The sequence below is a fragment of the Pyrus communis genome, chromosome 14 (assembly GCF_041283825.1).
Source record: "Pyrus communis isolate YQ-2024b chromosome 14, ASM4128382v1, whole genome shotgun sequence".
NCBI lineage: Eukaryota > Viridiplantae > Streptophyta > Magnoliopsida > Rosales > Rosaceae > Pyrus > Pyrus communis.
In genome coordinates, this window is record NC_142578.1 from 2,407,143 (window position 1) to 2,432,446 (window position 25,304).

A 25,304-nucleotide genomic window follows, 5' to 3' on the forward strand; every position below is an offset into this window, starting at 1 on the left:
GTGAAACAAACACACCCTAACTGTACGGTTCTCGCACTAAAACGGAGTTCACGACGTGTCGTACACTAGAAAAAAGTTTCGAGCTCATACATGTACTTAAGGTAATAAGCTGGTTTACAATCACCCACGTCAAAGAATATGGTGTCCGTTCTTTAGATGCTACCTAACTAAATGATCGTACTGATGTCCCTGCCTGGTGACAATGATAGGCCTTAGTACGGACTTAGGACAAAAGATTAGAAAGCTACATATACATATACATATATATATATATATACATACATATTAGCCGATGAGCATACATTTTGTGTGTGTGAACAATTTCATTTTATTTTTTGTTTTTTATTAAGAAGTGTGATTAGTTTTTAAAATTTTAAAAGAGTATGAAAAAATGATGGTAGGACAATTTCTCTTAATAAGTGCATATTTTATCTTAATATTACATAATTACTGTTTTGTCTTCCTTATGTAAATATTGTGTATCAAAAGTGAGGGTAAAATAGGAAAATAGGGATATGATTGTCATTTTTTCAAAAGATACAAAATTACTATTTTGCCCTCCTTATTGTAAGTATTGTGTATAAAAAGTGAGGGCAAAATAGGATAAAAAGTGGCAAAAAGTTGACAAGGAGGGCTCTCTTAATAATAGTGTAGGGTATAGAGATATATATATATATATATATGTGTGTGTGTGTGTGTGTGTGTGTGTGTATACACGTATGTATGTATGTATGTGTGTATGTATGTATATGAGTGTATGTGTGTGTGTGCGCGTGCAATTACTGTTGTAATGTGGTTACAGCCTGAACACATAGAAATGGAACTTGACTTCAATTAGGACGTCCCAATGCAACTATATTTGGATGCCTTCAACCTTAAAGCTGGATCACGTGGATGGAAACAAAATTCATTTGGGCAGGGCTTCGAATTCGGCATTGATTCGTGGTTGTGGGCAATATTTATCGTTGGAGTGGGTCGGATTCACTTCCTACAACTCGTTTTCCCTGATGCTTGTGCGCTCCTCGACTTACCCGCTGCTGAGCCGCCTTACTAGGCCACTCCTGCAAGTCCTGGATGTTGCCCTTGCTATGAAGACGAGCTGATTTGTGGTTCTATTCGCGGATTAAATAGTTTTATTGTTTTGTGGTTGCTTCGACAACTTGTTGTGGTCTTCTTGTTTTAGCAATGGTTGTTGTGACCTCGCTTGTTTGAGCGACGGTTTTGTGTGGACATTGAGTACCAAATTTGATGTCTCTATCGTCTTTGCATTTGATTTGATCATTGGAGCATATGTACCTAATATGACATCCTCTTGTATTGTTCGGTTTTTATGAATGAAATTACTCTACCGTTGCTCATCAAAACAAAATTCATTTCTTTTAATTTTATTACGTATATACACGAACGTACATTCTTAAATTTATACGATGATATATTGTTGATGCGTCGTAAAGTATTTGTTGATATTATCGACACTTTCGATGAACTTGGTTGCGTACGGTGCAGTTAACCTCCCCTATGTTAAGGTAGTGGACTGCATATAACAGAAAATTTTAGCATGTTCTCCAATGAATCACACGCTGAGATTTTAACCGTTAAAACTGAAACTTTAGCAGATACATCTTGTGTCAAAATTCCGGACGCATAAGCGGGATTTTTAGCCGTTAAATCTTTAATCAGAACGCATAATAAGATACACCGCAACATATTAAAAATGACTTGATTATACAAAGCAACCCAGTACAAAAGAAGTAAGACAAAAAAAAACAGTTAAAACAGTTGGAACATCATTACAGACACGCTGCAGAAAACAGAAGAGTTTCCTTACAAGCTCACAACCTATTTTACTCAACCATGTCAAGATCTTCATCCATTTCCTCAATCTTCATCTTCTTCACAGCCTGTTCGGCATCAGACCTCGGTCCTTTGGAGTTCGGGATGTGGATCAACACATCCGATTTCTGCCCTGTCGCCGCATCGACAAGCCCTCCGTTCTTCTCAACCCTATACACCAGCCCGCTTCCGGTTGGCGCTGCATCTATGAACACGGTCGAGTTTTCATCTATTTCTTCTCGCACAAGCATCCGCGACAACTCCGTCACCACCTTCTTCTCGAGCCATCTCCGAATAGGTCTGGCACCGTAAACCTGAAGATGAAAAAAGAGTACTTGTTTAGTGTTTCATATCACACAGGAGTATGCAGAGAAAAGATTTTTGGATTCGTAAAACCGATACTCACAGGATCATAACTCTCGCCCAGAATGTATTCCAACGCTGCATCGGTGACTGCCATAGCGATGCCCCTCTCGGCCAGTCGGGCTGCAACATCTTTCATTTGCAATCTGGCAACCTTCCTCAGTTGGTCGTGAGAAAGAGGATCGAATACAACAATCTCATCGAGACGATTCAGCAGCTCCGGCCTAAAGTGCTTTCTCACCTATGCAAGAACCATACTAGTTAAGAATTGATAGAACAAAGCGATACACAATCATAATTCAAATTTGGGGTAACCAAAGATGATACCTCTTGCATAACTTTATCGCGAGCAACCTGCATCGAACACTTGCCCATCAAACCGGAGAGGAGATGTTCTGCACCCAAGTTTGAAGTCATGATGATCACCGTGTTTCTGAAATCAACTGTCCGGCCTTGTCCATCGGTTAGTCTTCCATCATCCAGGACTTGCAGGAGTGTGTTGAAAACAGCGGTGTGAGCCTTCTCCACTTCATCAAACAATACAACACTGTAAGGCCTCCGCCTCACGGCCTCCGTGAGTTGCCCGCCTTCATCGTGGCCAATATACCTGTAAAATATGAATGAGTCAGAATTCAAAATGCCGCAGCCGAGCTCACAAACCTGCTCGAGCGAAGAAAACTATAAATGCAATTACCCAGGGGGAGCGCCAATTAAGCGCGAGACAGAATGTTGTTCCATATACTCGGACATGTCAATTCTGACAATCAGATTCTCGTCATCAAAAAGTTGTTCAGCAAGCGCCTTCGCAAGCTCGGTTTTACCGACACCAGTTGGGCCCAAGAAGAGGAATGACCCGGTAGGTTGTTGTGGCCTTCCTAGCCCTGCTCTTGACCTTAAAACTGCCTCGGCGACAGCATCAACTGCCTGGTCTTGGCCCACTACTCTCTTATGCAACCTTTCCGCAAGTCCAATTAACCTTTCTTTGTCATTCTGGCCAAGCCGTGTGACAGGTATGCCAGTCCAACGGCTTACCACCTCTGCAATTTGTTCTGGTCCAACCGTCTCTGTCAAAATCAAGTTTTCGTCGGTACTACCTTCAAGCTTTGCAATGGTGGTTTCCACTTCCTGAATAGCGCCATAACGCAAGTCAGCAGCCCTAGCTAAATCATATCTTCTTTCGGCCTCTGCTAAAGCTACCAAGAGCTCTTCACGCTTCTGCTTAAGCTTTCGAAGCTCATCAACCCTTTCCTTCTCCTTTCTATACTTCATCACCAGTGGCTGAAGCTTGTCTCTCAGTTCATCAAGCTCTTTTCGCACCTGAGAATAAAATGACATAACAACGAACATAAGAACAAAGAAAGACCAAGATATTGAATAGCTACATCTATGACTTCATCAGACAAATATTCTCTAATAAGTTATGGATCAAGTAATCACCTCGACAAGACGAGCTTTGCTAGCTTTGTCCTTTTCTCTCTCAAGTGCATGAAGCTCAATTTCCAGCTGCATCCTCTTCCTTTCGAGGTTATCGATTTCTTCAGGTTGGCTGTCAAGTTGGACTCTCACATTCGCACAAGCTTCGTCAACTAGATCAATCGCCTTGTCAGGGAGATGTCGGCCTACAAAACAAAAGGAAAGAGGAAAACTTCAATACCAAGTAATTTTACACAGAACATTCAATTCAACATCGAAAGCTTAAAAATACCTAAACATAGAAAATAGACCACAATCGTTAGCCATTTTTAATTCATACCTGTGATGTATCGACTCGAAAGCTGTGCAGCAACAACAAGAGCTCTGTCCAGAATCCGAACACCATGATGACCCTCATACTTCTCTTTCAAACCTCGAAGGATGCTAATTGTATCCGGAACACTAGGCTCCGCCACATAAACCTGCTGGAACCTTCTCTCAAATGCAGCATCCTTCTCTACATATTTTCTGTACTCCTCAAGAGTTGTTGCGCCAATGCACCGAAGTTGCCCCCGTGCGAGCATTGGCTTGAACAGGTTGGCTGCATCCATGGATCCCTCCGTCCTTCCGGCGCCAAGAACAAGGTGAATTTCATCAATAAACAGAATCACCTTCCCCTCAGCCTCTTCCACTTCCTTCAAAACCGCCTTTAACCGCTCCTCAAACTCCCCTCGATACTTGGCCCCGGCCACCAAAGCTCCCATATCCAATGCAATGAGCCTCACGTCAGCCAGATTACTAGGGACATCCCCACCAACTATCCTCTGAGCCAGCCCTTCAACCACAGCAGTCTTCCCTACTCCCGGCTCTCCAATTAGAACAGGGTTGTTCTTAGTCCTCCTCGAAAGAATCCTCACCACTCTCCTTATCTCCTCGTCACGGCCAATAACCGGGTCAAGTTTCCCAGCCTGCTCAACAAGGTCCCGTCCATAAGTCTTCAATGCCTGAAATGTAGTATCCCCAGAAGCACTCTCCACCTTCTTCCCTTCCTTCCCACGAAGCTTTTCGACTTCAGATTTCACTCTGGCCGTAGCAATGCCGGCTTCCTTCAACAAGTCCCCAATCTGGGAATCCTCAAGAAGACCAAGAATCAACTGATCAACGGCCAAGTGTGTGTCCCCTCTTGCCTTCTGCGCTGACTGCGCTCTCCTAATCACTTTGATGAGAGATGAACTGGCTGGGATTTCATCCGGCGGAGGTGACTGAGATGGGAGCTTCTTCAGGGCCTGGTTGAACACCCTCTCCACAGACTTCGGAGCGTCTGCACTGCCACCGGCATTGGCAATGGCTTGGCTCAAAATGCCACTGGGATCAGATACCAATGCGGTTGCAAGATGGAGCGGCGTGAACTGCGCGTGGCCAGCATCCATGGCCAGGCCATGAGCTCCGGCAATAGTCTCATTGGTCTTGTGGGTGAACTTATCAGGGTTCATTTTCCTTCACCAATTAATGATACCTAACAAACACTGCAAACAAGGTGAGATAATTAAAAAAATACAGTAAAAATTCAAACTTTTTGTATAATTTCCTTCAGTTTAAACAAAACTTAGAATTTTGCATCTGGGAAACTTCCAATTCAAATAAAAATTAAAAATCTCCATCTGGGTTTCTTTAATTTCAACTAAAAATAAAAATATTTTATCTGGGTTCTTTTCAATTCAACCCAAGAACACAAAGAACCTTTGATCATACCTTTCCCAATTTACGAAACTCATAAACTTCTTAAATATTCCATCTTGGTAACATGCAATTCAAATAAAAATTAAAACTTGTTCACCAGGGTTCCTTTCAATTTGATTCAATTAATATCGAAAGGCGAAAACAGAGCGTATAAATAAACCATACAATCATCGATCATGTCTTCCCAATTTACGAAACTCTTGAACTTCTTCAATTCGTTTTCCAAGATTGAAAAATGACAGAGACTTTACTACTTAAATTAATTCGTTCAAAACCCAAAACCCATATGGAAATCAACTCTAAAAACTCAAAGATTCGCGGCGAGAGAGAAGCAAGAGAAATCTTGGACGTACCTTGTGAGGAGGAAGCTGAAGCTTTTCTGCAACAGTGGCGGGTAAATCCACAACTGCGTTTCAAGAATTTGATATGGTATTTCCTTCGGTTGATCGAATCGTTGTGAGTTTTTTCTGATGGGTGCTTGGGAGAGTGTGAGTGAGATTTTAAGGAGGATGAACCGACGACACGTAAGCAGCTAGAACATACTGGACGAAGTGGGAAGCTTTCGGGGCCTTTTCGTAATTTCAAGAATGTCTTTTCACATTGTAAAGCAACGACGTTATCGGATATATTTTTTAATGAGCACGGAATACGAATGCGTTCGGCATGTGTCATTTCACAAATATAGAAAATTTTGATTTTAAGCACCCTTTCATCCATACAAGGAATTTTAACAAAAAAAAACTCATGATACTGTTTATTTTAACAAAAAATTATATTTTTACATTAAAAAGTCAATCATAGTATTATGTATTTTACCCTTTATTTTGTCATTATCGTTAAAACTCAAAGTTTTCAAATTATTTTTATTAGTTTTTCTTTTATATAATGATTATGGGTTGCAGGTGGCCCTCTACTACAATGATAAAGAGGAATGACGTCTTTACATGACGGCATGGGTTCGAATTTCATTAGTGGCAAATTAATTTCTAACTTAATGATAATATCGCTCGACTTAAAAAAAAAAAAGATAATTATTATGGATTATGTGTTTTGTACATGCTGAATTTTTTTTCATATTACCGGGTAGGTTCCAAATGTATGCTTTGCCATCTATCTCATTATAATTCTCAGCTTCTTAGAGCATATTCAAAGAAAATATCGAAAAGTTTACATGACCAATAATAGTTAAAAAAGACAATCTACCACTTAGTATTACGGCAAGCCCACTGTAAGGTTTAGTCTTTCTCTCATCCTCTTCATGTAGATATTATCGTTTGTTAAAAAAAAAAAAAAGACATCCTTAGTGTTTTCAAGCAAAAATGTCAATTCTTATGTAGCATGATGTGTATTAGCCAAATTTATTTTTAGCTGATTAATAAATGCTCTTCATCATTTTTATTATTGTTTGTTGTTAAAAATATTTATTATAATTATGAAAAATAAATAATGTCATAAATAATAGTTTTATTTAACATATCAGATGGAAAACAAACAAAACTTTAAAATATCAGAGTGTCATATATGCTTTCAAATTTAAACATTTATGTTTAAAATATATTAGAGAAAATTGTAGCAATGATCTCTGAATCAAAAATTCATGACCATTGTTTTTTTAACTCATCAAAACGTCTAGTTATGGTCATTTTCATCAACTCCGTCAAAATTCCGTCAAAATGAGTCATGTCGGAAGGATTATTACTAAATTAAATTAAAGTTGACGGACCATTGCTACAATTTTTCTATTTGATTTTTCATATTTGCCCCTTGTTTCAGCTTCATATGCGAGTCACGTAACTCATTTTGCCGGAAATTGTAACAGAGTTGATGAAAATGACCATAATTGCACATTTTGATGAGTTAAGAAACCAATCATCATGAAATTTTAGTTGAAAAATCTTCAATAGGTTAAAACTTTTGTTCGTGTGTTACAGATGAGGTTTTAGTGCGTTATAGATGACATGGTCCGGTGCCCCTTTTTCTCAATAGGCTTGATGGGCAAAAGCTAAATGCAAAAGCACTTTGAAACGTCACGGCCACAATAATTCTACGTTTCTTTCCCATGAAGCAATTTGCTACATACAACAAGATTATTCATTTTCGAGGGGGCAAAAACTGTTTGACAGATCTCCCGAATTCACATCAATTTTGCCAGTGTAGCAAACTACTTGTTGCTATATATACACAAAAACACAAAACAAAGTTCTAACACCATAGCAAACATTTGAAGAAGCATAAACACGACCGGCTGTTATTTTTGGCTCCGAGACCCAGTTGCGACGGGCAATTCATGTCGTCTTTGAATCGATGGTACTTTGGTTTCGTCTCTGATTCATCCACCCGGGATGAACGGGCTTAAGCCTAACCGAGTTGTCTGCAACATAACGTGAGAGAATTAAAGAGCGAAAATCAAAATTCATGACGTGTTAGCGATGGTAAAGTACTCACTGGAAATCATCCAACCGAAGGTTTTAGTCCTCATCACTATCATAAACAACAGCCATTCTGCGATGTGGTGCGGCCTTCCTTGGAGGTGAGTCTTCATCTGACTCGATTGCCTTGCGCTTGTGTCCAGAGTCCTTAACCTTTTGCTTGGGCGCCTACAAATATATCGAGAAACAGGTTTAAAGATGCAAGTATATAAATTGGAGTGGAGTTGACCAAGCCCAGAAAATTTGCTCTTGCATCAAACAACATTGTAGGCATACTAATTTCTTGACATAGTAACAACAGATGAACAAAACAAGCTTTTTCCCCCCGTTTGAAGAATTAACAGCAAGTAGATTTCCATTTGAAAATACGGAACGGTAATTGTTCTCAGGACTGAGAATATCCACTCACTTGTATGATACAGAAGAAATGCAGTATATGTTTTCAAGAAAATAGCCATGTATTGCCAAGGGAAAAATCCAACTCAGAGGCCAAACTAATGGAGCCATATTCTTGCATATTATATCTTAGTGATATAATCACTCTGCATCGTACCATAAGAATATGCTGACAAAAGTAAGACAAAATGACGAGAAACACTCACATCTATCAGTCTATGGTAACAAGTAACAATATAACAGATCCACATGTTAAAAAACATAAATACAGAAACATTTTCACTGAAAAGAAGAGAGACATACCTCAGCCTCCAACTCTGAGGCATCATTAACCTCGGCATCATGATGTTCTTCGTCATCTTCTTCTTCTGAATCTTCATACTCTGGCTCTGAATCCTCAGCCATCTTATGTGGAGGCTCATCATCTTCCCCATCAGTTTCATACTCAGACTCGTCTTTCTCACTATCAGACAAACCCATTGAACGCCGAGACGATTTGGCAGTTGGCAAGGATGACTTGCGAGGGATGTCTTTAGGTCCCTGTGACTAAAACTCCAGATGTTAGTACTTCTGCCAGAAAAGATGCAATATAACTTATTTGCGGAAAATGTAATAATCAAGTTGTAGGACCTTCTTAGCATTCAAAATGCGTTTCTCTCTTCGAGCTTCCATTTCGAAATCCTCCTCCATATGGCGGCGAGAATGACGAGACTCATGATAATTTGGTTCTTCATCCTGAAAATCAGAAGTTATCAGATAAGAGACTTAATAGTAATGCATAGGTAATAAATAAAAAATTCCAGCAAGTACTAGAAAATGATTATAGAGGCTTCCATGTCCATAAAAAGAATAAAAATGAGAACATTCTTCAAATGTCATAAACAGGTAAGCTATACGTCTTAGCATTTGAATATGCTGTAAAGGAACACAAAACCATGAACTTAGAGAGAAAACAAAGGAAATTCCCACCATGCCACCCTCCACCCCTACCCCAATAGCAAGATTGTACCTCATCAAGAGCATCTTCCAAGAAACCAGGTGAAAGTTGGCGCCTCCTGTCCCCAGTTGTTGTATACTTTCGGCTCACCTTCTCCCTCTTCCGATTAAGAAGTAAATTAGCTCTGATATTTTGACTTTCGACCTACAGCACCAAACGAAAAATCAATCTATATGTTCCACCGAAAAAAAAAATAATAATAATAATAATAAACAGATACAACTAGCTTATGCAACAACTTACCCTTTCTTTCTCCTCCTTTTCTCTCTCAGGATCGATGTCAGTAACGCAGTTCTTGACCTTGTATACTTTTTTATGTCGAGAATCAACCAGAGCAGTCAGCAGTCGATGTGAATTTGATGTCAAGGATGATGGCATGAACCTCATCTTCTTCAGAACTTTTCCTTGTGATTGGAGGATTCCCTGTAAGAACAACGCCCAGGTATTTATGAAATTTTTTTCGTGAAGACCGAGTTTTCTAGAACAGCAACTTCTTAATAGAGTCATAGACAGATGAGAATTCTTTTCAACCACTTTTTTAGCTGCTTTTCCAGATTTATGATGGAAACAGCATCTGTTATGTATATATTCATGGATTGCACAACACCAACAGATTATGGAATTTTACCTTTTCATGCCTGAGAAATAGGTGTGCTTGATCATGCTGTGCTTCTTGCACAGATATGTCTAGAACTTCATTCCCAATCAACAGCTGCAAACTGCCATCAGACCATCTCACAAAGCGTGTGTTGCTTTCACTCTACAATCATAGGAAATAAAAGTTGAAGCACTGAGTGCATAAATTTGTAAACAGTGCAACATAAAATGGGTATTGTGGTAAAGTTAAATCTATATTGGGTTTCAAGATAAAAAGAGCACTGGAAACCCCAACAACAGATATGACAAAAATAGAAATGTAAAGTTCAAGGAACTGCTAGTCTACAGAGACAAGTTTTCCTAATCTTGAAAAAAGGAACCCCATCTCCAATAAATAACAAGCCATTTATACATATGTAGTTTTACTTTGGAAAAATGATAGTCAAGTACTCGAATGGATAACCCATTACAACATTGATCCTACTCAGTGTCATGAATAACACTTTTGCAGACGTAGAAAAAAGTACACAAAGTCCACCCACTGCAAATCAATTTCAAATATATGCAATCATGCATCTTTGACACAATAATGGTAAACATAAAGTCTGCAGCAATCCATTGCATTGCACACACGCACATGTATAACAGAATATAATAGAGATGATTACTTACAGTTGTTGAGCCATCTGGATTTCTAACCCTCCTCCAGCGCACAATATTGTTCTCCAAACGTATACGCTTCTTAGATCCTGATTCATCTGTCACAAACGTATCTTCTTCCACATATGTCTTTGGATCAAACGGTTTGGGGTCGATGCCCATGATATTTGAAACTTTGATCATGTTCATCTACATGAGGACAAAATTTGAGTATTGGTATAATTTTCTGTCTAACTATTTCACATCTGATGGTAAACAGTAGCAGTCAAATCATTCCTAAAGTATCCCAAACGATGCCCAAATGAAATAAATGAGGAAGAACAAATAGACCACCCCAACGTATGTAGACAATGTTTCTACCAGGTAGCCATATCATAGCTCATATCCATTACTTCATTGATGACAACATATGTTGACAAATCCTCCTGTAACATATCCAACCATTTGAAGAAATAACACCCGTGCATTTGCATCGTACTTTTGAGGTCCATGAAAATAAATGATACATATTTTGTCCTTTATCTAATTTCAGTCAGAAACTTTTTTTCCATAAAAAAATGAAATGCTATTTTCTGGTAGTCATTTTGGAACCAAACTACAATCCATGTCCCCAACAATTAGTGCATTATACCTCTTTCAGCATATGCAAATGAGATTATTCATTAAACCCAAAATTAGCTAGACTATCTTTTTGTTAATACAACAGCTACCTTAAACTCTACCACCTTCAATTTATATGCTGTCTTACAGTTGCATCAATTTTATATGGTCTTAGAAGCTGCTGATACACAAAACAAACAAATTATATTTTAAAAAGTGATTCCACCACGTAGAATAAGAACTCAAACCTTTTCTGGACGAGCAGGAGGTGGACGTAGTGGAATCTCTAGCTCCAATGGGGGGCCAACCGGTTTATCTCTAGGTTTAGCCTCCATATTGTCCTCTTCTGAATCATATCTAGCATCTTCATCAGGCATTACATCCTCTAGTATTGGACTCCTTCCATAGCTTCCTTCCTCTTCCATTGGTGATCTCTAAGGCAGGAAACGACATCACATCATTTTAAACACCATGACTAAGAGCATTTACAAAAGAATGATTTAAGCATAATGCTTTCCAAATTGGTACTAACATTTGATTCATGCTGAATGTCATTCCGAAAATCTGTCTCTTCTTCTTCTTCTTCATCAGAGTCACCAAATACATTGCGAACAGCAGAGTGTGCGATGTTAGTATGTTCCTCCTCCTCCTCAGGGGATCTACTGTAAGCAGTCAAGAGAATTGTCCTTATAGTCAGACTTACCATGCTTGCTCCAAACAAGTCTAAGTGCAAAAAGCATACAATCATCTTTATTTTCTTCTCTTTGGGTACAAAAAATAAAAGTAATTGGTTAACAAACCAGCATGCATTGCCCCACACCCACAAAAATCAAATAAGATATAGGGAATTATTATTGGCACTCCAAAAATCTCATTCTACACTCCAAACTTCCTATATTTGGAAAGAAAAATACACATGTGAGGAGTGTAGAATGAGATTTTTGGAGTGCCAATAACACTTCCCAAGATATATTAGAATAAAAAATGTTGCTTCAGATATTTTCTTTCAAGTTCACTGGACAAGCATGTGTGTGTGTGTGTGTGTGTGTGTTTGTGTGTGTGAGAGAGAGATTTACCTTGGACTTATGGCCTGATTAACCTCGTCTTCATTGTCAGGGTAATGGTTTTCCTCAGATCTCTCAGACCCACTTTCAATCACATTTCGTCTCCGGCTGGTTAACTCTTCTTTTTCATCTGTGTCTGTATATTTTCCTTCACTTTCTTCTCTATGATCACCAATGTCTACTTCTTGGGAACTTTGTTCTCTTTCGCCCTCACTTTCTCCTGGATCAGGATCAGCATTACGCTGCTCAACATCACTCTCCACTTCCACCTCCCCCTGACTCTCTACTTCACCTTCACCCTCAGCCTCCACAGCGCCCTCTCCTTCATCCTGAAAACAAAACCATTACAAAGTTGTTTAGGAAATCACTCTGCTGGCGGTATAGTTCTCGCAAGTACTAAAGGATTATTTTCAACATAAGCACAATCACATTTCATTAAAACAAAATACATGTTTCCCTAATAACTTATAATCGCCACATCATATAAGTGCGACTAATATTAATAGTCAAATACAATCCTTAAATGCTCTTATAATCACGAAATTCCTCGGACGAGACCTTCCACACATTTTCATCTCGAAATTGAACTTCAAAACTAAAGAATGTTAACTAATGAATGTTAAGCTTCTTGCGCGTAATTGACATTACAATTATCCACGGATTAACAAGTAATACCATACAACTAATAACTTGTGATCCTGTTAAAATCCAGCTTAAATTCTTTGCTTTCAACTCCTTCTCAATACAACCAACCTCTTTAATCCTTCATCGTTCTACAACAAATACCACACCTGTACAATTCCCAAACCCTAGAAACAACTGCAAGCAAAAAAAATCCCCAAGATACGCACTTTCATCCAATCATCCACCGCCATTAACAAAACCACAACCTATATCTTCCTTCAGCTAAAATTAAAGCAAAAACTGAAACCGCAATCATCCCCAAACATGCAATTGGAATCTGAATACAAAGGAAACATGAAATTAGAGGATCATACAGAATTGGGCTGGGGATTGGACTCGTGCTCGGAATCGACCTCTTCCTCTTCCTCTTCGGATTGATCTCCGAACAGGTTCTGCATCATCTGGTGCCGCTTCTCCTCCCCCATCGCTGCTGCTGTGTGTTGCGGTTGGAGCTCTCGGGGATTTTCACTTGGCCGCGGATCAGTTCTGCAGCACCCACTGATTTCGTTGTCTGCGTTTAAACCCAAATTTAATAAAAATCACAATTTTATCTATAAAGTAAAAACTAATTTCCCGTTAAAATAGTAAATTACTGTATGAGATATTTCTTTTAGACAATTTTCAACCCTTGATTTAAACTAACTCAATCTTTCTCTAATGATTCGGTTAAAAACAAATTTTGGGTTCAACCCCAAATTCGGTCAAATTTTACTCATACCAGAGTTAAAAGGGTTCAACCCCAAATTTGGTCAAATGTAACTCATACCAGAGTTAAAAGGTTGGTGCACCAAAGTTTAGGTTTTAAACTAATCTAATCATTCTTCAATAGTTGGGCATAGAATACGTGTAGGTTAATACCTAAAATTTGGGCAAAACCTAGAATTCAGGCCAAGGTTAAAAGGCTGGCCGACCTTATGCATGCGGACGCACCCAGAAAAGTGGAAGCCTCAAGAAGGTTACTTGCCCAATGCGCGAGACGTGCAAGGGTTGGAAGTGCGGCACGCCCTTGACGAGAATGTCGGCCATCCAAAACGAGCCCAACGACTCTATTTGGACCTGACTATTTTAATTATTGGACCGTGGATTGATCCAACTGTTTAGATTCAAACTTATTTAACTTTATATTTTAAAAAACACTAAATTCAACGACTAATATCGAATATGATCAAATCTAACAGTAAAAAAAAAATCTAAAGAAAATATGTTTTTACTAACACTGTCTTAAATGAGATTTATAGATATTTCACTCCTAAGGCAGGAAAGTGAAAATCAAATTGAATGTGTAATGGTTGTTTGAAACTGTTTTTAAAATGACTGAAAATGTTTTTTGTAAAAATATATTTGAAACTAATCTTTAATAAAAATACAAGGGAATCTTGAAAAAGTACTTAAAATATGATTCTTGCAGTAAGCACTTCCAAGTGCTTTTGAAACACTTAAAGTACTTCTACACTAGCCCTAAATAATGGAGGCAGATTGTCTGCCCTCCTGTTCACTTGTTTGGATGCCCTTCCCATCCCTTCTATTTCCGCGGTCACGGTTAAGCCATGTCAACATTTTATATTTTTAGTACTTTTTATCTTATTATCTTTATTAAAAAATTAATATAAAATGTTGACGTGATTTAACCGTATAAAATAAAAGGTGATGGAAAGAGTACCCCAATAGAAGCGCAGACAATCTGCTCCCTAAATAATAGAGTATGGAATTTTTGTTTGGATTTTTTTCTGACCCTTTTAAGATATTTATGTTAAAATATCAACAAAAAGGGGATGTAAAGATTTTCTCTTTCTATTTGGCCCGAATTTTCAAATTATTGCGGGCTCCACAAACAATAGTTCCACGTGGCACAATTTAATTGCAGGATTACCTAACTCTCCCTCTACCCGCAACAATTATTCGGAAAAACCCACCCGAAGCCTTCGCCCAAACGCCTCCCTATTCCCAACCTCAGCTTCGGATCCCAACCACCTAGCTTCGGCCAACGAACCTCAGCTTCGGTTCCGAACCTCGGTTTTGTTCCTCAGTTCGTTGAAAATTTCGCACTATTTCGATCACTTTCTATCTCTCTCTCTCTCTCTCCCTATCTGAAGCTCAAAGACGCACATTCCTCTCTCTTTCCGATTCGAGCCCTAACGCTTCTCAGTCTGACAGTCTCGGAGGATCAGCTTCCAGCTCCAATGGCGGCTTCGCAGCGTCACTGTGAGTTTCCCTTTTTTTTTTAATTAAAAAAACCCTAATTTTCTCTCCGCACGGACCATCTCTGCTGGTAATTCAAATCTAAGCTAGGGTTTTGGCGTGCCATGGCTGGGCAGGTCCGTCTCTGCTTGTACAGTTGAAGTGTCGCTGCCTTGTTTTCGATCCTGTGTGTTTTTGCTATAAATGTGGCTTTAGCATTCCTTTTGATTGCTCATAAATGGACCGGAAAGGAAAGAATTGGCAGCTCAAATTTTATAACTTTCTGTTACTTTTGGATTTTTGATTTCGGAAACGAAACAATTTGGCTGGATTGGTTTAGTGTGGCTTCACATGATTAAAATTCCGTAAAGTTTCGTGCTTTTTCCTGTCACTTGCATTTTAGGCAGCCAATTTTAGCAAAAGGTTATTGTGTCAGATGTGGCTTGGGTTGATGAATTGCACATATCTGATTGCCTCCTGTTTTCCCCACTCGACCATTTTTTTCGAGTGAGGCACTTGAGAATGCAGGGAACACTGTCGATTGTATATTCCATTTCGCTTGTTTGTATGACTTGTTTCTGTGGGAATGTCTTTAATTTTAGTTAATGCTTTGATGTGTTATCGTAGGATATACACGTTTGTGTTATTTGCATTTAGGGTTGAACTCATTGCTGGACAGCAGTCCAATTCCCCACCATTAAATTTACCTGAGAGCGTGTGAACTTTATTGACCTACACTCGCATTGTATGGTTTGTTAAATTGTCCAATCTTTGTAGGAATGTAATGTAATGAACAAACCCTATGGACCTGTTGTGGAATTGAACCCGAGTTTTCTCAATGTGAATATACATGCACATGGTAATAGAATATTCTGAAATGAGTCCATATATTGCAGTCCTATAGTGCTACTTAATCAAACCATATAAGTGAGAGATCTACCAAATATCAGTTTTACATATTTTGATTGCGGGAAATTTTTATTCCTCAGTTGTTTCAGGATGAATATCAATAGTTTGAATGTGGATAACAGGAATTATCATGATGGTTATATATCTGATGGCTGTAATTCTGCCTCTAATACATGATCTACTTGATGTATAACTTACTGTCACATGGTTATATGCAGGATAAGTAGTTTGGGCTGGGAACATGGCAGTTGGATTGGCACTAAATTATACTGGAAAAAGGTGTGTTTCTGAATGGAATTTTGTTTGGTCGAACTTCATATGATTTTCTGGTATCTTAAAATTGTCGGAATATGGTAGCTCTGAACTCTATTCATATTTTTTGTAGGTAGTTATTTTCTCATAAGAACTTTAGCTGCTGCAAATTTGTGGCTGGATTATCTATGCCTGGAAACGAAGTTGGAGACAGGGTCCATAACTTCTTTGGCCAAGAGAACTTGTCACAGGGTCAGCATCATCCTCAGGCTGTTGATGGGAACTGGCCAGGTCTTAGTAACAACCTATGGGTTGGGGCCCAGAGACAAAGTGGAGCTCCTGTTAATTCAAATTTAAAGAATTATAATGTACAGCAACCAGGTACTATTAAACTAACTTCTAGATTACTTTAAGGCTGTGATGGTTTTTGTGTTGCCTGAGCCATCACCTGTTTCTAAACATCTCTGTTCTTTTATTATGAGCAGATTCGGAGAGAGGGCATGGTGGTCAGTCTTTTCATGTGCCTCATGGTTTGAATTTTATGCAATCAAATGTGAGGCCCGAGTTTGGCAGAGCTCAGTATCAAAATCAACAGGCAAACCTGAATGGCTATGTGCATGGGCACCAGATGTTTAAAGCAAGGCAGAATGAAGCTAACTTTTTGGGAGTGGATTCAGAACCTGATCGGCAAACTTTAACATCTAGAGGCTTGCCGGCACATGAATCACAGAGAGGAAGTGGCCCTGAGCAGAAGAATAATTTGATGAGATTAGAAGCTTCAGAATCCCCCATTGGTTTTGATTTTTTTGGTGGTCAACAGCACATGAGTGGTCCACATCCCAGCACGATGCAGTCTTTGCCTAGGCAACAATCGGGGATGAGTGACATGCAGCAGTTGCAGCGACAGGTTATGTTCACACAAATTCAAGAATTTCAAAGGCAGCAACAACTTCAGCAACTAGAAAGGCAACAGGTTCTTGCAAATCAGGCTTCCTCCATTACAAAACAGGCTGCTGGTAACCACTCATCAGCTCTGATCAATGGTGTTCCGATCAATGAGCCATCGAACAATCAATGGCCACCTGATCTTGTGGCAGGTAACACAAACTGGCTGCAGCGTGGTGGTTCTCCTGTTCTTCAGGCTGCATCTAGTGGACATGTATTGCCCCCTGAACAAGCCCACACACTACACTTGATGGGTTTTGTTCCTCAACATGCTGATCAATCTCTATACGGGGTTCCAGTTACTAGCACAAGTGGCTCAATGGGTTCATATCCTCATGTTCAAATGGACAGATCGGCAATGCATCAGATGTCGGCAAGTAACAATTCGTTTCCAGGTAATCAATATTCTGCATTTCCAGATCAGGTTAGCATGCAAGATGGACCCCGGGTTTCTAGACAGGATTTTCAAGGCAGGAGTGTGCTTGGGCCTACTGCTGCTGAAGGTTTGAATAGTGGGTTTAATTTAGAGAACTTGAATCAAGGAAATCCCCATCAAAGAAATGAACCTCTGGAAGAATTCCAAGGGAGGCCACAACTAGTTGGATTGTCAGAACCATCACAAGAGAAAGCAGTCACACAAGTTGCATCTGGACAGAGCGTGGCTACACTAGATCCAACTGAGGAAAAGATTTTGTTTGGTTCAGATGACAATCTGTGGGATGCCTTTGGCAGGAGCACAGATGTGGGAATGGGAGGTTCCAGTGTGTTGGATGGTACGGAAGTTTTTGGAGGACTTCCTTCTCTGCAAAGCGGGAGTTGGAGTGCTCTTATGCAATCTGCAGTAGCAGAAACTTCTAGTGCTGATATAGGGCTACAGGAAGAGTGGTGTCCTCCAAGTTTTGGATATCAACAACCTCCAATTGTGAATCAGCAGCGCTCAAGTGTTGGTGATACTTGCAAACAACAATCTGATTGGGCTGGTAACAACTTGCACTCTTCCTCCGACTTGAATTCTAGAGCTTCTCCACAATCCACTGATGCCCATAGGGTGAATACGACTACTAGTTATTTTAGTGTTCAGGGATTTCAGCAACCAGGACCTAAAACTTCGCATGAACGAGGTGAGGTCTTTCAGAATCATTCTCCTCAGAGATTTGTTCAACAGGTTCCTGAACAAGGAAGTAAATGGTTGGATAACAGTTCTCTACAAAAGCCACCTGTGGAAGGTAGTCATAATTATGGAAATAGTAGTCATTTATCTGGTACAGAAATAAATGGAAATAGCATTTCAGGTTCGTGGAACCGTCAACAAAGCATTTCGTCAAATAATGGTGATGGGCAGCCATTTAATATGTTAAATGGTAGGAAAATTATGGAATCTATGCCAACAGATATGGGTAATAATCTCAAAAATCATGGGAATCAAATTTTATCACGATCAATACCAGGCGGTGATCGTAAGAGAGGCATGCATGAGGAAATGAGCCATGCTGCTGGTATATGGAAGACGGATTCTGTTCTGAACTCAAATTCTGAAATGGAACATGCAAAATATCCCGTTGGAGGTCCATTGATGAATAGAGAGGGTTCAAGCACAAACAATATAGGGAAATCAAATTCCAGCAGTGCAAGAGCCAACCACGAAAGCCAGAAACAACTTGCAGACAATCATGAATTCTGGAAATCAGTTGATTCTCAAGTGAACCCTCAGGGAAACGAGGTTTTGAGGAAAAACCAGCATCATCTGGATAAGAATCGTCTAATCTTGGAATCATCAGGGAACAATGGCTTAGACAAAAGAGCAGTTGAGATGCATGATATCAAGAATGTGAATAGAAAAGAGAATTCGACTGATACTTTTTTCTCTAATGCACACCACCCCGCTCCAATTGGTGGTTTGAAGGAAAACGTTGCCTCAGATGCTGGTGGTTCATTTGCTTTTCTTGGAAGCAAACAAAAATCATCTAGTAATGCTGCTCAAAGACCCCCTGCAACTCGCAAGTTTCAGTATCATCCAATGGGGGATGTGGATGTTGAAGTTGAACCATCTTATGGAAAAAAACATGTGACACAATCGCAAGCTATGTCCCAGAATGTACCTACAGGTTTTAAAAGTCGTGACCAAGGGAGTTTTCGGCAGTCAAAATTTATTGGTCACACTGATAGACGTTCTATGGAAATTGAGAAGGTGATCAATTGTTTTTTTTATTTTTTTATATTTGAGATTGATGCAACAATTTTTCGTTTTGATTTTCTTGATTCATCTAAATATTTTTGCTTTAGGTCTTCTTATTTGTTTTTCTGTCTATCGTAATTTTAAAATTAAGGTTTAGTTGACGTTTTCTACCCACTTGTGCGTTTACCTGGTTGTCAGGGTGACACAATACGTTTAGATGAGACACCTTCCAAAAATACGCTTCCAGGTTTTGTACCAAGCACATCTACTCCCTTTGACAGATTCACTGGAAGTAATGCCCCAATCAAGGCTGCGCCATCAAGGTAGTTGAATAATTTTTATCTTTGCTACAATTCATATTTTTGCTTTAGTTGAATTAATGTTTTCCACTGCATGTGTACAATTCATATATAGATAGACTTGATTGATGAGATGACGCTTTAATATTTTCAATTCCTTGCAGTCAACATATGCTTGAGCTACTTCACAAGGTGGACCAACCAAGGGAGGGTGGCAATGCTACACACTTCAGCTCTTCGGATCAGAATACATCGTCGGAGATGCCTGAAGTGGAAACTTCTGAAGGATCTGTAGGTCACATGCAGCGAAATCAGTCATCTGTTTCTCAAGGTTTCGGTTTACAGCTGGCTCCTCCATCTCAACGTACTCCAATTACAGATCATACCTCATCTTCTCAGTTCTCTTCACAAGCAGTTGTCAGTTCACCCCCTGTCCATTCTGAGATAGGAGAAAAGGGTCATACATGGTTGGCCTCGGCAGCATCTGCCCAGTCCTTGCCTTCTTCTCGTGAAGCATCTCAAGGTGAATTTAGAAATAATCTCTCTGGTACCTCAGGACAGACAGGGAGTAAGGCTTCACAGTACAATATTCAGGGAAGTTTTTCTGCAGCTTTCAAATCTGGTTTTCCTCTTGCAAGAAGTCAACTAGAAAAACAGCACATGTCAGGTTCAAGTGGACAAGCAACAGCAAGCCAGTCTGAGAACATACCTTTTGATAGGCATGCTTTCCGACCGAAACAGATGGGTGATTCTCGTGACACATCTCAAACTAGCCAATCTGCCCTGCAATCAGTGCTAGATTTGTCTGGAAGTACTTCACAGAATAACCTTGCCTCTGCTTCTGCAGAGGCATCCCTACTGAATGTCGCTGATCAATCCGGTTTACGAGTTGCTGCCCCCAAAATCCCCAAATCAGATGTTCTTCCAGGCTCTCAGCCGTCTGTTGTATCGGGTATGTCCCGTCAAGGTGCCGTTTCTAAAGTATTGACTAATGTATGGACCAATGTTCCATTTCAGCAACCTTTAGCAAATGCTGAATCACCAAAGCTCAATGAGCAAGATACCCGGGAAAGAGGGAATGGCTCGTCTGCCTTTGGTGCATATTCTTCCAACATGCAAAGCTTTGTTGGGAAAGAGCAAAAATCCAAAGAAAGTACCGGGCAACAAGCGTCACCTGAGAACATTCAGAATGCCCAAAATATCAATGTCTCTCAGGGAAAAGAATCCATTGCAAATAACTTTTCAAGCTCTGTTGCTACCCAGAGAGATATTGAAGCTTTCGGTCGCTCTTTAAGGCCAAATAACAGTTTGCATCAAAGTTATTCCTTGCCGGACCAAGTGCAGGCTATGAAAACTACAGACGTTGATGGAAGTGATCGGAGTGTGAAGAGGTTGAAAGGTGCAGATTCAGGTGTGGAGACTCAGCAGGTGGGTCCCCTGGGAGGATCACAATTACCTTATGGATATAATAGTATGGTTAGAGATTCATCAGCTGATCATACTTTAGTTCCCTCTAAAGATCCTAACATGCTTAGCTTTACATCCAAGCTTGGGGATACTCGAAATTCAAATGCATCTAGTCAGGATATGTTTGCTTTAAATCGCCAGAACTCCCAGAATTTCTCTACTAGTAGTAATGCATATTCTCTTAGAGGTGAACAGTCTCAAGTTAGCCCCCAGATGGCACCATCCTGGTTTGAACAGTATGGAACCTTTAAGAATGGGCAAGTGTTTGCAATGCATGATACACTGAGAACCACCATGAAGGCTATGGGACAACCTTCAGTTGTTGGAAGGGCAGGTGATGATCTGCATACTCGGGAATCAATGGAGCAAGCTAGTGTCGCTTCTGATGCTAGTAAGCTTGTTACCACCCTGCAGAGTTCAGTTCCCATACCTACTCCCAGTGAGCAATCACCTTCACCTCATGTATCGCATTCTGATGTAGCTGATCAAGGTTTAATTGTTGAGCGACCGATGAAGCGTAAAAGTGCTACATCTGAACTTTCACCTTGGCATAAAGAGCTGACCGAGTTCCCCAAAAGGCTTCTGAGTATCAGGTGGGTTGCTTGACCCTCTGCTCGATAGTGAAAGATGCTCCATTTAACTTTAGTTCTTTGTTATTTTTATTTTTCACAGAAGAAAATATTAATTTTATTTCTTTTATGAATTTCTAACATATGGAAGGTTTATACGTACAGTGCAGCTGAAGCAGACTGGGCTCGCTCAACAAACCGACTAGTTGAGAAGGTTCGTTTCAAGTTCAACCACTAATCTCACAATTAAGATTTGATATACAGTAATTCTTTTTGAGCGGTCTAATTTCTAATTGCTTCATGTTGGTTTGACAGGTGGAAGATGAAACTGAAATAACTGAAGATGGACCGCCAATACTTAGGTCCAAAAGAAGGCTAGTCTTGACTACACAGCTTATGCAGCAACTGCTTCACCCTCCTTCTGCAGCAGTTCTTTCTGCAGATGCTAGCTCATGCTATGAGAGTGTGGCTTACTTTGCATCTAGATTATCTCTAGGTGATGCTTGCAGTGCAATATCCTGCTCCGGAAGTGATGCTCAAACTCCATTGCCTTCTGACAGTGTAAACCTGTAAGAGTTGTCTGAAATTTATGTAAAATTTTCCTTTTAAGGCAATGGATTGATGATTGGTGGAATTTGCATTATTCATTGCATGCTAACATTCAGTCTTCATTATATGATTTATAGTTTTCCCGAGAAGCTTAGAACACGGGAGAAAGTCAGCAATCAATACTACTCAAAAGTTGTGGAAGACTGTATTGATAAAGCAAGGAGTCTGGAAAATGATTTGTTGAGGTAGCCTCCGCAATCGTCTCCTTTCCTTCACTGTTCACACCACTGTTTCTGATTACTAGTTTTCACATTGTAGTTAACTTTAATTTCTAAGATACTTATTTCTTGTCATCTTATTGTTCTTATGTATGTTCTCTCTCTCTCTCTCTCTCTCCCTTTCTTTCTCTCACACTCACTCTGGTGTAATTCTTCCACTGATGCAGACTGGACAAGAAAAGCTCAATCTTAGACTTGAGAGTGGAAAGCCAGGATCTTGAGAAGTTTTCTGTCATCAATCGTTTTGCTAGGTTTCACGGGCGGGCACAAGGTGAGGGGCCGGAGGCCTCATCGTCTTCTGATGCTCAAAAATCCTGCCCCCAAAAATATGTTACTGGACATCGAGTGCCTAGAAATCTGCCAGACAGGGTACAATGTCTTTCACTTTGATTATTAATTTATTATTTTTCCCTCCTCAGCCATTTATCTCCACTTCCCTTGTGATCCCCGTGTCCATTATCTTTCAACTTATTTAATGGGACATGGCTCGCAACAGCAGTTACACAAATCGGAATGTAGGAGAAGAATGAACTCTAGATTGTCTCCTTTAAAAGCAAAGGCGACTTTTAGTTCTTTTCACCATGGGCCATTGATGCCATTTTTAAGAAATATAAGGTGGTCTCTGTATACTCCGAAAGTTTAGAAAGGAACTGTGATGCCCCATCAATTTTTTGGCCAAGGGGGGAGGATAGAACCGCAGTCCCTTTACTCAAATTTGTACACACTTCTATAATTTATGTAATCATGTATTCTCGTTCATAATCTTAAGCATGGGAAATCCATCGGTTGAGGTTTTGCAACTGGGATTTATGAGAAGAGGGACTTTGGTATTAAGTTCTGAAATAAGTTATAAGAGAAATTTTGCCTTGATTTTGGTTTGGTTGTGTAGAAGTCTGGGTAGTTTATGACGTCCACAGAAGGCTTGATAAAATGGGCTAGTTTAAATTCTGCTGCCTGCTCGCGTGCCACTAGTTTGAGGATCAAAAAATTACATGAAGTCGTTGTTAGCTTTGAGTACTGCATACATTATGTTGGTTGCGGCTTTTGTTTTACTTTCATGGCTGATTTTCGAACTCCCATTTTCTCCCCATGCACGCCTCCCTACATTTCTACCCTCTAGATTGAATAAATGAAATGAGAATCAGGGAAAGAAACAAGGGGAGGATTGCGGTAGAAGAAAACGGGAGTGTGACCCTTTGCTAATATGGCCCCTCTTTGCTAGATGTTTTACTTCCTTTTGTCATTTCGTAAGTGTTCTCAAATTTAAGGACGTTGTCATTTCTGAAAATGCTGTAGGCAAAGTACCTTGTTTGCTGAGTTGATGCTGTTCCCTCTTGTACTTCTTGTAGTCATTTATGTGTTAAGCATTTGTTATTCCGCAATGTCGAATGACTCATTGTAGCCCGGAAGGATTCTTAAATGTGTAGTTGAATGGTATGCTACATAACTTTCAGCGTACCTTGTGTTTCTTAGAAAAACTAATAAAAAGGACTTAGGAATTCATCGCTACTGTCGGTTGTCGGAGCTCCGAACCATGACCAATGACGAAGTAGTTTGTGCACTATGAATTGTTATATTCAACAAATTCCTTCACCTATAACGGCCATTAGCCTGAAATAAGAAGCTACATTCGACTGAAAAATGCAGTGCGGCAATCCGAACACTGGTTCTCAGACAATTCCTAGCGAAAAACGGAATAAAACTCGAAGCACAGGGTGTGTTAAAATCAAACAAAGACCAGCAAAGTTGCAAAATCTCACTACTATCAGTTTTCGGCCATTGGATCGATAAACTATTACGCCAAGGATTGGTGGTATTGCGTTCGATCTGCACTGACTTCCATCGTAAAGCCCGTTCTACCCTTTGGCTGTTCTTTCTTTTCCATTGGTCTTTGGAGGGCACCGAGACTCACAGAATTGAGCTTCTTGAGTATTCCTCAAGAACATTTCTTTGATTGCAAGTAATAGCGGACGCTTTGGAGGAGCATCAAATCTTCACCCATAGCAGCAGCTCATGAGAGCTTGACATGCATTTCCTTCCCGACTTCGGCATATATTTCATCCACCCTTCTGAAAAGAAGAAACTAATTAAGCCTCTAAAATAAAAAAATTTGTACAGTTTTGCGGTTCAAGAAACATCTTTGATGGTATGCAACGGCGAAAAGTATTGTAAAAAAAAGTCTAAAATGCTTCGAAACCGAGATCAATTTTACCTGTCAGCATCTGCATTCACCTCTGCAAGCCATGTCGCTAGATAAACAGGCAAATCAAAATGATTTTAAGGAAGGAAATCCATTACGGCAAACAATTATCGCAAAACTCATGAGAATATGAAGCAGAAATCACTTCCGAATATAAATATACTCGTCAGTTCTTTCCATCGTAGAGAACTGCTTGAAAATCTGAGTGACCTCCTGTATTTCTCATCACTCGGTCGGTATACATGCTTAAATGTTTTATAGGGCTAAATCTGCTTTTTTTTCTTTCTTTTACAACGAATTGCATGAATCGACGGAAACCATAGTTGCAAAACATCATAATCTGGCTGCTGGTTACATTGTGTAGCTGGCATATCAGGTTGCTGATCATCCAATCTTGGATAAAATGGCTTACAAGTTTCCTCAGAATATAAGTTGCAGATACTCAAATCACCAAATTCTCCGGGATAAAGCTCATCCGACCAAAGCAAAGTGTCTACCGCTGGAACTTTGCAACTAACAGATAGTGACTCCGCCACAAGCAAACGCTGCATACAGGCAAGGGCGGAGCGAAGATTTTTTTCTTGGGTGGGCTAGCTGGAAATACTACCATAAAATTAAATGTTTATTTTTTTGCTTATATAAAATTATATAAAACAATAGAATATAAATTATTCTCAAAATCATAATCTTAACCAATAAATTCAAG

General features: G+C 39.7%; 3 protein-coding genes across 8 annotated transcripts; 1 reads left to right on the forward strand and 2 right to left on the reverse strand.

Annotated features, from left to right (window-relative positions):
* Positions 1-1,706: 1,706 nt before the first annotated feature.
* On the reverse strand, positions 1,707-5,953 carry LOC137713058 (chaperone protein ClpB1). Of its 2 annotated transcripts, none has more exons than XM_068452298.2 (7): positions 5,703-5,953; positions 3,950-5,125; positions 3,634-3,815; positions 2,891-3,513; positions 2,524-2,803; positions 2,240-2,437; positions 1,707-2,147 (listed from the first exon to the last, which is right to left on the reverse strand). In XM_068452298.2, the coding sequence occupies exons 2-7, from the start codon at positions 5,100-5,102 to the stop codon at positions 1,845-1,847; spliced, it is 2,739 nt and encodes a 912-aa protein (XP_068308399.1). In that variant the 5' UTR covers positions 5,103-5,125; positions 5,703-5,953; the 3' UTR covers positions 1,707-1,844. The 2 variants fall into 2 exon arrangements, with proteins under 2 accessions (XP_068308399.1, XP_068308398.1); XM_068452297.2 differs by having other exon boundaries at positions 3,950-5,135; positions 5,703-5,938.
* Positions 5,954-7,376: 1,423 nt separating this feature from the next.
* Positions 7,377-13,440, reverse strand: LOC137712767 (protein LEO1 homolog). 4 transcript variants are annotated; one of them, XM_068451925.2, is made up of 12 exons: positions 13,091-13,440; positions 12,105-12,421; positions 11,561-11,690; positions 11,277-11,462; positions 10,441-10,617; positions 9,800-9,931; positions 9,415-9,594; positions 9,184-9,315; positions 8,805-8,909; positions 8,478-8,714; positions 7,795-7,946; positions 7,377-7,720 (listed from the first exon to the last, which is right to left on the reverse strand). In XM_068451925.2, the coding sequence occupies exons 1-11, from the start codon at positions 13,199-13,201 to the stop codon at positions 7,818-7,820; spliced, it is 1,836 nt and encodes a 611-aa protein (XP_068308026.1). In that variant the 5' UTR covers positions 13,202-13,440; the 3' UTR covers positions 7,377-7,720; positions 7,795-7,817. The 4 variants fall into 4 exon arrangements, with proteins under 4 accessions (XP_068308026.1, XP_068308027.1, XP_068308025.1 ...); XM_068451926.2 differs by having other exon boundaries at positions 11,561-11,687; positions 13,091-13,310; XM_068451924.2 differs by having other exon boundaries at positions 8,478-8,720; positions 11,561-11,687; positions 13,091-13,309.
* Positions 13,441-14,823: 1,383 nt separating this feature from the next.
* Positions 14,824-23,268, forward strand: LOC137712543 (uncharacterized). Of its 2 annotated transcripts, none has more exons than XM_068451620.2 (10): positions 14,824-14,978; positions 16,082-16,142; positions 16,249-16,496; positions 16,601-19,248; positions 19,435-19,559; positions 19,700-21,595; positions 21,737-21,785; positions 21,887-22,140; positions 22,258-22,365; positions 22,566-23,268. In XM_068451620.2, exons 3-10 carry the CDS (start codon positions 16,304-16,306, stop codon positions 22,786-22,788), a joined length of 5,496 nt encoding a protein of 1,831 aa, XP_068307721.2. In that variant the 5' UTR covers positions 14,824-14,978; positions 16,082-16,142; positions 16,249-16,303; the 3' UTR covers positions 22,789-23,268. The 2 variants fall into 2 exon arrangements, with proteins under 2 accessions (XP_068307721.2, XP_088540217.1); XM_088684091.1 differs by having other exon boundaries at positions 14,830-14,978; positions 16,253-16,496.
* The last annotated feature ends 2,036 nt before the right edge of the window (positions 23,269-25,304 follow it).